The sequence below is a fragment of the Perognathus longimembris genome, chromosome 2, assembly GCF_023159225.1.
Source record: "Perognathus longimembris pacificus isolate PPM17 chromosome 2, ASM2315922v1, whole genome shotgun sequence".
NCBI lineage: Eukaryota > Metazoa > Chordata > Mammalia > Rodentia > Heteromyidae > Perognathus > Perognathus longimembris.
In genome coordinates this window covers 251,893-260,911 of record NC_063162.1, presented here as the reverse complement: position 1 = coordinate 260,911, position 9,019 = coordinate 251,893, and the positions used below count along the sequence as shown (strand labels likewise).

Here is a 9,019-nt window from a genome sequence, read left to right as displayed (position 1 = left end):
AAAAAAGCACCAGAAAGTATGTTGAGATTGAGTCAGGCTCAGGGTGTGGTTTTATATTACAGAATAAGAACAAATTAATGCACTTTGCTCATTAGTGGACTAAGGGAGAAGAATGCTCTTAATTTTCTTAAAAGAGGAGCAAAGCATTTGATTTCGGTCAGTACTTATTCTTTGGGAAGAAAAATGCCGGGGAAAGTATTTTAGAAGTATAGTTTTCAGCATATTAAAGCTAGTTCAAAAACCTGACATAGCTGGGCGCTGGTGGCTCATACCTATAATCCTAGCTACTCAGTAGGCTGAGATCTGATATCAGTGTGAAGCCAGCCCTATCAGGAAATACATGGGACTCTTATCTCCAATTAACCACCAGAAAACTAGAAGTAGACCTGTGGCTCAAAGTGATAGAGTATTAGCCTTGGGTGAAAAAGCTCAGGGACAGTGCCCAGGCCTTGAGTTCAAGCCCCACAACCACCACTACCAAAAACAAAAAAGCTGGGCATTGGTGGCTCACACCTGTAATCCTAGCTACTTAGGAGGTTGAAGATCAAGGTTCAAAGCTAGTCCAGGCAGAAGTCTGGGAGATTCCAATTAAACAGCAGAATTCCAAAGTGAAACTGTAGTTCAAGTAGCAGAGTACCAACTGTGAGCCAGAAAGCCAAGCCACAGAGCAAGGCCCTGAGGTCCAGCTCAGGCACCAGCATAAACCATCACCCTACCACCACTATAAAAAAATTACCAAAATTTCCAGGAAAAACTCATCATAATTTAAAATGTGTACACATATGTAAGGTACTTTGGTCATATTCCTCCATTACCTACAGTGACCCCACATCTGCTCTTGATGATGATATATATATATCTGCTCTTTCCTATATCCCAATAGACATTCCATGTACTTTGATGCTTAAAAGTAGACTTAGATTCCATACATGACAGAAAACATGCAATATTTGATTTTTTTTTTACTCAGTCATCTTTCATGGGATGGTCTGTGCTTTAAAATTATTATTATTGCTGTTGTTTTCTGGGCTGGTACTGGAGCTTGAACTCATGTCCCTTAGCTTTTTCCTTGAAGGCTGATCCTCTGCTACTTTAGCCACAACTCTATTTCTGGCTTTTGGTAGTGAGTTGGATATAAGAGTCTCAGATTTTCCTGTTATGGCTGGCTTCAAACTGGAATCCTCATATCTTAGCCACCTGAATAGTTTGGATTATAGGTGTGAGCCACTAGCACCAGACTAATACTTGACTATCTGAGTCTAGCCTATTTTGTTAACTTTTTGCCTGGACTGGATTTGAACCATGATCCTTCTAATTTCTGCCTCCTGAATGGCTAGGACTATAGTTGTGTGTCACCATGCCTGGCCCTGTTCTTTCTTTCTGATGTATGCAGCGGTTTGAAGAGCACTGGTGTTCTTTAAAAGTCTCATGGAGATCTTGAGTGGAAGCGATAGCTGAGTGGCGGTGGCTGCTGATTGTGTTCTGAGGGGTTGGAGTCGGGGAAGACGTTTGCTTTACCGGAACAGCCGATCTCATTCCTTTCTTTCGATTACCCATGGCGTGGCGCTGAGAATTAGGGTGGTGGTGGCGGCAGCGGCAGCTGGAGTGAAATGTCCAGCATGAATCCCGAATATGATTATTTATTCAAGTTACTTCTGATTGGTGACTCTGGGGTTGGAAAGTCTTGCCTCCTCCTTAGGTTTGCAGATGATACATATACAGAAAGCTACATCAGCACAATTGGTGTGGATTTCAAAATAAGAACTATAGAATTAGATGGCAAAACAATCAAGCTTCAAATATGGGACACAGCAGGCCAAGAAAGATTTCGAACAATCACCTCCAGCTATTACAGAGGAGCCCATGGCATCATAGTAGTGTATGATGTGACAGATCAGGAGTCGTTCAATAATGTTAAACAGTGGCTTCAAGAAATAGACCGTTATGCCAGTGAGAATGTCAACAAGTTGTTGGTGGGGAACAAGTGTGATCTGACCACAAAGAAAGTAGTAGACTACACAACAGCAAAGGAATTTGCTGATTCCCTTGGAATCCCATTTTTGGAAACCAGTGCTAAGAATGCAACGAATGTAGAACAGTCTTTCATGATGATGGCAGCAGAGATTAAAAAGCGAATGGGCCCTGGAGCAACAGCTGGCGGTGCAGAGAAGTCCAATGTTAAAATTCAGAGCACTCCAGTAAAGCAGTCAGGTGGAGGTTGCTGCTAAAAATTGCCTCCATCCTTTTCTCACAGCAATGAATTCACAATCTGAACCCAAGTGAAAAAACAAATTGCCTGAACTGTACTGTATGTAGCTGCACTACAACAGATTCTTACTGTCTCCACAAAGGTCAGAGATTGTAAATGGTCAATACTGACTTTTTTTTCATTCCCTTGACTCAAGACAGCTAACTTCATTTTCAGAACTGTTTTAAACCTTTGTGTGCTGGTTTATAAAATAATGTGTGTAATCCTGTTGCTTTCCTGATACCAGACTGTTTCCCGTGGTTGGTTAGAATATATTTTGTTTTGATGTTTATATTGGCATGTTTAGATGTCAGGTTTAGTCTTCTGAAGATGAAGTTCAGCCATTTTGTATCAAACAGCACAACCAGTGTCTGTCACTTTCCATGCATAAAGTTTAGTGAGATGTTATATGTAAGATCTGATTTGCTAGTTCTTCCTTGTAGAGTTATAAGTGGAAAGATTACACTATCTGATTAATAGTTTCTTCATACTCTGCATATAATTTGTGGCTGCAGATACTGTAATTTGTTGTACACTATGTAACAAAACAACTGAAGATATATTTAATAAATATTGTACTTATTGGAAGTAAAAAAAAAGTCTCATGGAATTTAGCAGTGAATCTGTTCACTGAGCTTTACTTTATTGGGAGAAGTTTTTCATTTTGTTTTTGTTGCTGTTCCTGGAGCTTGAGCTCAGGGCCTGAGTGCCATGATCTCCTTTTGCTCAAGGCTAGTGCTCTACCAGTTGGGCCACAGATCCAGTTTTGTCTTTTTTTTTTAAATAGTAGTTAACTAAAGATAAGAGTCTCATGGGCCTTTCTGCATGGGTGGCTTCTGACTAAGGTCTGCAGATCTCAGCCTCCTGAGTAGCTAGGATTACAGGTATGAGCTACCAGTGCCTGGCAGGAGAGGTTTTTTTTTTTTTTAATATTATTATGTCAATTCTATTGCTTGTTAATGATATATTATGGTTTAAAAGATCTTTCTGGGTCAATTTTGTTAGATGGCATGTGTCTAGAAATCTACCCATTTCTAGATTTTCCAATTTATTTGGAATATAACTTTTAAAAATATTTTCTAATGATCATCTGGATTTCACTAGTATCTGAGAAGAGAGAACTTCCCCCACACCTATGTGCTATGTCAGTTGTCTAGTTAGACTGCAGTTCTGCTTGGTACTGAGACCAGGGTTAATTGTGTTTTCTGAGTCTCTCATCAGTCCCTGCCTTCTACAGGTATGCTTAAGTCTCACTTTCCTTTCCTGCTATCCAAGTAGTCTATTAATCTTCCCCCTGACTCCCCTTGCAGGTCCTGGGCTTTAAACTCTGGGCCTAGGCAGTGTCCTAAGCTCCTTTTCTTCAAGGCTACCACTCTACCATTTGGAGCTACAGCACCACTTCTGGCTTTTTTTTCTGTGGTTAACTGGAGATAAGAGTTTCACAGACTTTCCAGCCTTCTAACCGCTGTCCTCAGATCTCAGTCTCCCGAGTAGCTAGGATAACAGGGACTTTTTCTTTTTGTTATAGGGAGTACAGCTGACGCCATCTTGATTAGGGAAACATGGTAGGAAATGTTGGGGGGAGTAGATTAGGTCAACCTGACCCCAAAATTCTGCTCCTGTAATTGGCTTGCTTAACTTGTTTGTTGCTTGCTCTACCCCCTGCGTCAACCTCTGACATCTGTGCTGTGCTTTTACCTTTATAAACCCCAATTTGAGGACTGCTTGGGGTCTCCGTGGTAGCTCCTGAGTCTACACTGTGTCCCTGGCAGGTCAGCCTGCTTTTCACTGGTGTAGTTTCAGCTCCCAAGTCTGTGCTGTGTCCTGGTCAGTTCACTTTTTGCTTCCCCAATAAATCCATCTTTTTGTTTGAGATTGTCACTGAGTGGTGGACTCTTGGAGGGACGGGGAATCCCCTTCCTCAAACCCTGGAGCATTTCTTAACCTGTAACACTTTTCTGTTTTTTTTTTTTTTTTTTTTTTTTCTATTTTGAGATAAGATCTTGCTATACATCCAGGCTGGGTTCAAACTCAAGGTCCACCTGCTTGCAAATTCTCTATTATTTTCATAAGATTATCTGTTCACAATGGAAACTTCAGTTCCTCCATGCCATCACCCACTTGGAATCATAATTACCATCAGCTCTTTTGCTCTGTCCTCTGGAGACGCCAGTGGCCAGTGGCTGCCATTACTCTGCTGTCTTCTGGCCACCTTCACCTGGGATCTCATATATTTTCAACTCACATGTTCTAATTATATCACATTTTTCTTTCTACTTTCTAGCTCCCCTGCCCCTTTCCCCACAAGTCAGAACTTGTGTTTGAACTCAGGGCCTCACACGTGCTCAATTCTGCTATTTGAACTATACACCCAGCCCTGCTTTTCTTTTCTTTTTTTTTGTTGTGGCCAGTCCTGGGCCTTCAACTCAGGGCCTCAGCACTGTCCCTTCTTTTTGCTTAAGGCTAGCACTCTGCCATTTGTGCACAGCGCTACTTCTGGCCGTTTTCTATATATGTGGTGCTGGGGAATCGAACCTAGGGCTTCGTGTATACGAGACAAGCTCTCTTGCCACTAGGCTATATTCCCAGCTCAGCCCTGCTTTTTGTTGGTTATTTTGGAGAGGGAGTCTAGTAGACTTTTCTGCCTAAGTTGACCTCAAAATGCCCTCCTCTGAATCTCAGCCTTCCAAGTAGCTAGGATTATAGGTATGAGCCAACTGCATCCATCATACATCACATTTCTTTTTTTAATTAAAAAAATTTTTTTTGCCAGTCCTGGGCCTTGGACTCAGGGCCTGAGCACTGTCCCTGGCTTCCTTTTGCTCAAGGCTAGCACTCTACCACCTGAGCCACAGCACCACTTCTGGCCGTTTTCCATATATGTGGTACTGGGGAATTGAACCCAGGGCTTCATGTATACGAGGCAGGCTCTCTTGCCACTCGGCCATATTCCCAGCCCTTTTAATTTAAATTTTACTGTAAAAGTAATGTACAGAGGGGTTACAGTTACATAAGCTAGGTAATAAGTATTTTTGACCAGTGTCACCCTCTCCCTCATTTTACCCCAGTTATTCTCCTCTTGACTGTCTTCCCCACCAAGTTATATAATTCATTTCCAGTGTCCAGTGAGTATCACTGCTGACTTGGTTCACCCCCCCCCACTCCACTTTTTTTGGGGGCTTGAACTCTGGGCCTGAGCACTGTCCCTGGCTTCTTTTTGCTCATGGCTAGCACTCTACCATTTGAGTCACAGTGCCACTTCTGGCTTTTTCTGTTTATGTGGTGCTGAGGAATTGAATCTAAGGCTTCATGCATGCTAGGCAAGCACTCTACCACTAAGCCACATTTCCAGACCCAATTTGCATTTCTTTTATGGCCAGAGACATACATCAAATTTCTTAATCTCACCAACTCAAATGTTAGGGGAAAATATCTTACAGATTTCTGAATTCTGTTCCCACCAAAAGTGTCAGCATTGCTTTGTAATGATCAATCCTTCCTACCATAACTTTGTTGTTGTTGTTGATCCTGGGGCTTGAACTGAGGGCCTGGACACTGTCCCTGGGTTTCTTCTGTTTAAGGCTACCATAATTTTTAAAGGAACCTGTTATGTGCTGAATTGTGCCTCCCCCCTCCCAATTCAAATATTGACTCCTAACCCCAAGTACTTCAGGATGTGGCTGAATTTGGAGATAGGAATCTAGGAGAATAAGTTTGGATAAATGCAATCTCAAGGGTGGCCATGATTCAATAGGACTATGAGAATAAAATTGACACCAGATTTCTCATTACAGAGTACAACTGGCTGGACAGAAGTATAGTCTGTCCACATCTCTGCCTGGCCCAGAGCTTCCTACAGAAGTGTGGTCAGGAGCTAAGAGAGGCTAAGGGTCAGTGCCAAGGGCAGGTACTCAAAAGAAGCTGATGTATCTGTGTTAGTGACAGAGTAGAATGTGAGCCTTAAGTATCAGGGGAACAAACAATGCTTCCTAGTGATGAAAGGTTAACTTTACCAAGAAGACCAAACAATTCAAAATTTGTATGCGCTTTGATTTAACCTTAAAATGTACAAAGCAAGATAGTAAGAGAGGATTTTATAGCACAGTGACACACACAAAACACACTTTGGGTGATTGTCATGATAGAAATGGGTCTGGAGCGTGAAATTGCTGTGAAGCTAAGGGAGAGTACTTTGCGCTCACCCATGACATTGTGCCAGGTAGGGAAGTACTTGGTTAACTCTGCTAACTCAGTTTCTTCCCTCATCTCCAGAAAGGAAAGAAAAAGCAGAAAGCCCAGACACAGGCATGTTTTTATTTATTAGAGCTCCCCAGCTTTCAGTAAGAGACGTTTGAATCTCTGGGCTTGATGCAGTCAGCCCTTGCTGAAATCCTCCCACCTGTCTTGGAGACTCTTAGTTCCTTTGAGCTGGTTGAGGGCCTTAGGGTCTCCATGCAGTCTATCTATGCCGGCTGGGGGCAGGGACTCCACAGAAACCTTCAAACTTCATGTGGCCAGGGGAGTGACATTGGGGAGGGAACTTTCTTGGAGGACTGAACTTTTCAGGCCAAGAGATCTGGTAGTCAAGGTGGGAGCTGTTCCTAGTTTGGTGCTAGCTTCCTGTTAGAAGAGGCCACAAGAGCTAGGAGCTGCCCTCCACTCAGGCTGACCTCATTCCTCGAAGAGGACCTGGGGTTTCTCAGTCTTGGCTTGCACCCCTCTTTGCCCTTGGATGCTCTTAGATGCATTAGATTGGAGCATGGATGTGCAGGAAAGGAACTGGCAGCCTATATCCCATGAGCAGAGCAGCTGGAGGGACTATAGTCTGGAACTTAAGAGGATCTAGCTCTTCCGACAAGCTTGGACAGTGCCTCGCGGATGTCCTTATTTCTCAGGCAATAGATGATAGGGTTGAGCAGGGGAGTCACAATGGAGTAGACCACGGACACTAGCTTGTTGAGGTCAAAGGAGCTGATGGCGTGAGGCCGTGCATACATGAAGGTGGTGGTGGTGTAGAAGATGACAACTACCACCAGGTGAGAGGCGCAGGTGGAGAAGGCTTTCCGGCGGCCAGCCCCTCCAGGAATCCTTAGCACTGTGGCCAGAATGAGTGTGTAGGAGACTGCTGTCACCAGCAAGGAGGTTGCCAGCACTGCCAGGGCCGCCACAAAGTCCAGCGTTTCAATGGCAGTGGTATCTGAGCAGGAGAGCTGCAGCAGGGGTGATACATCACAGAAAAAGTGGTTGAGGGTATTGAGGCCACAGAACTTCAGCTGGGAGATGAGAGCTATGGACACAAAGGAGGCCAGAAAGCCACCGAGCCAAGCACTGAGGGCCAGATGCAGGCAGAGCCTTGAATCCATGATGGCTGGGTAGTGCAGTGGACGGCAGATGGCAAGGTACCGGTCACAGGCCATAGTGGTCAGGAGGAAGCATTCAGAGGAGCCCAGGGAGAGGAAGAGGAACAACTGAGTAAGGCAGCCTGAGAAGGATATGGTCCTTGCCCCTGCCAGGAGGCCGGCCAGCAGCCTGGGAACTGTGACTGTGGTGTAGAAGGTCTCCAGCACTGACAGGTTGGCTAGGAAGAAGTACATGGGTGTGTGCAGCTGATGGCTGGCTCCAACGGTGCCCACGATGACCAAGTTTTCCAGGACAGTCATTGTATAGATGGTGAGGAACAATCCAAACAGCAGCCCTTGCAAATGGCCCAGTTCTGGGAAGTCCAGCAGGATGAACTCAGTCACTAAGATATTGCCAGAGTTGTTCATGGCCAGTCCTGGCCAGGGAGGCCACTTCTGAGCACCCTGGAACAGTGAGACACAAGTGTGGTGTATTATTGGGTCAGGCCCAAATTGGGGGCTGCTTGGGATCCTGTGGCCCCTCTGGGACCTCAGAGTCACATGAATGTCTATCTCAGCTCCCACGGGACTGACTCCCTCCTATGGCTTCCAGGGCTGTCCAGGTTCACTGCAGGGAGAGAACAGCAGTGTCATTGTGTTCCTTTGGGACTTGCAACTTACCTGCTGTTCCCAGTGATCAGCTGACTTGCATACTAACCAGAGCTAACACCTGACCTGGGGGCCTGAGGGTCTGAACACAACAGTGCAAGCAGACATAGCTCTCTAGGTGCACAATCACCTTTCCCTCAGATGTACAACCTTTACTGCCCCAACACACAGATATTCCCTGGCAATACACACTCAGATATACACTTGACAGTGCATGTACACAGATGTACACATGAATACTGCAGGTACATATATATAGATACTGCAGATGCATGCACACATACTGCGGGTGCATGCACACAGATACTGTGGGTGCATCATGCAGATACTGTGGGTGCACGCACACAGATACTGCAGGTACATCACGCAGATACTGTGGGTGTGTCACACACATACTGCAGGTGAATGCACAGAGATACTGTGGGTGCATGCACACAGAGCTCCAGGTCGACCATGTTTCTGGGTGTGCTTCCAAGATGTGGTGAAGCCTGGTTACCTGCCTTCATCCCTGGCTAGTTAATACTACTTTGTGATGAGAGCATCCTTCTGCTTCAGGAAGGTCAGGGCAAGAGACTTCTACTGACCACTGGGCTTCTACAGAGGAAGGGAAGGTGCTCAGCCCACCTTTAATCTCTCCACACAACACAGACTCCAGTCAGCTTGAAGTGTTTTTCTGGTGATTTCTAAGTGGCAAAGTGGTTGTGGGAGAATGGGTGAATGGCATATATTCCAAGCAACAGGTGGATTATATAGTTTGGGAATT

At 44.8% G+C, this 9,019-nt stretch overlaps 2 protein-coding genes across 2 annotated transcripts; one reads left to right on the top strand and one right to left on the bottom strand.

Moving 5' to 3' along the window:
- The first annotated feature begins 1,595 nt into the window (after positions 1-1,595).
- Positions 1,596-2,656, top strand: LOC125345921 (ras-related protein Rab-1A-like). The gene has a single exon (XM_048337985.1). The coding sequence runs from the start codon at positions 1,611-1,613 to the stop codon at positions 2,226-2,228; it is 618 nt and encodes a 205-aa protein (XP_048193942.1). The 5' UTR covers positions 1,596-1,610; the 3' UTR covers positions 2,229-2,656.
- A 2,882-nt stretch (positions 2,657-5,538) lies between these two features.
- On the bottom strand, positions 5,539-8,523 carry LOC125345920 (olfactory receptor 226-like). Its single transcript, XM_048337984.1, has one exon. The coding sequence runs from the start codon at positions 8,014-8,016 to the stop codon at positions 7,081-7,083; it is 936 nt and encodes a 311-aa protein (XP_048193941.1). The 5' UTR covers positions 8,017-8,523; the 3' UTR covers positions 5,539-7,080.
- Positions 8,524-9,019: the final 496 nt, after the last annotated feature.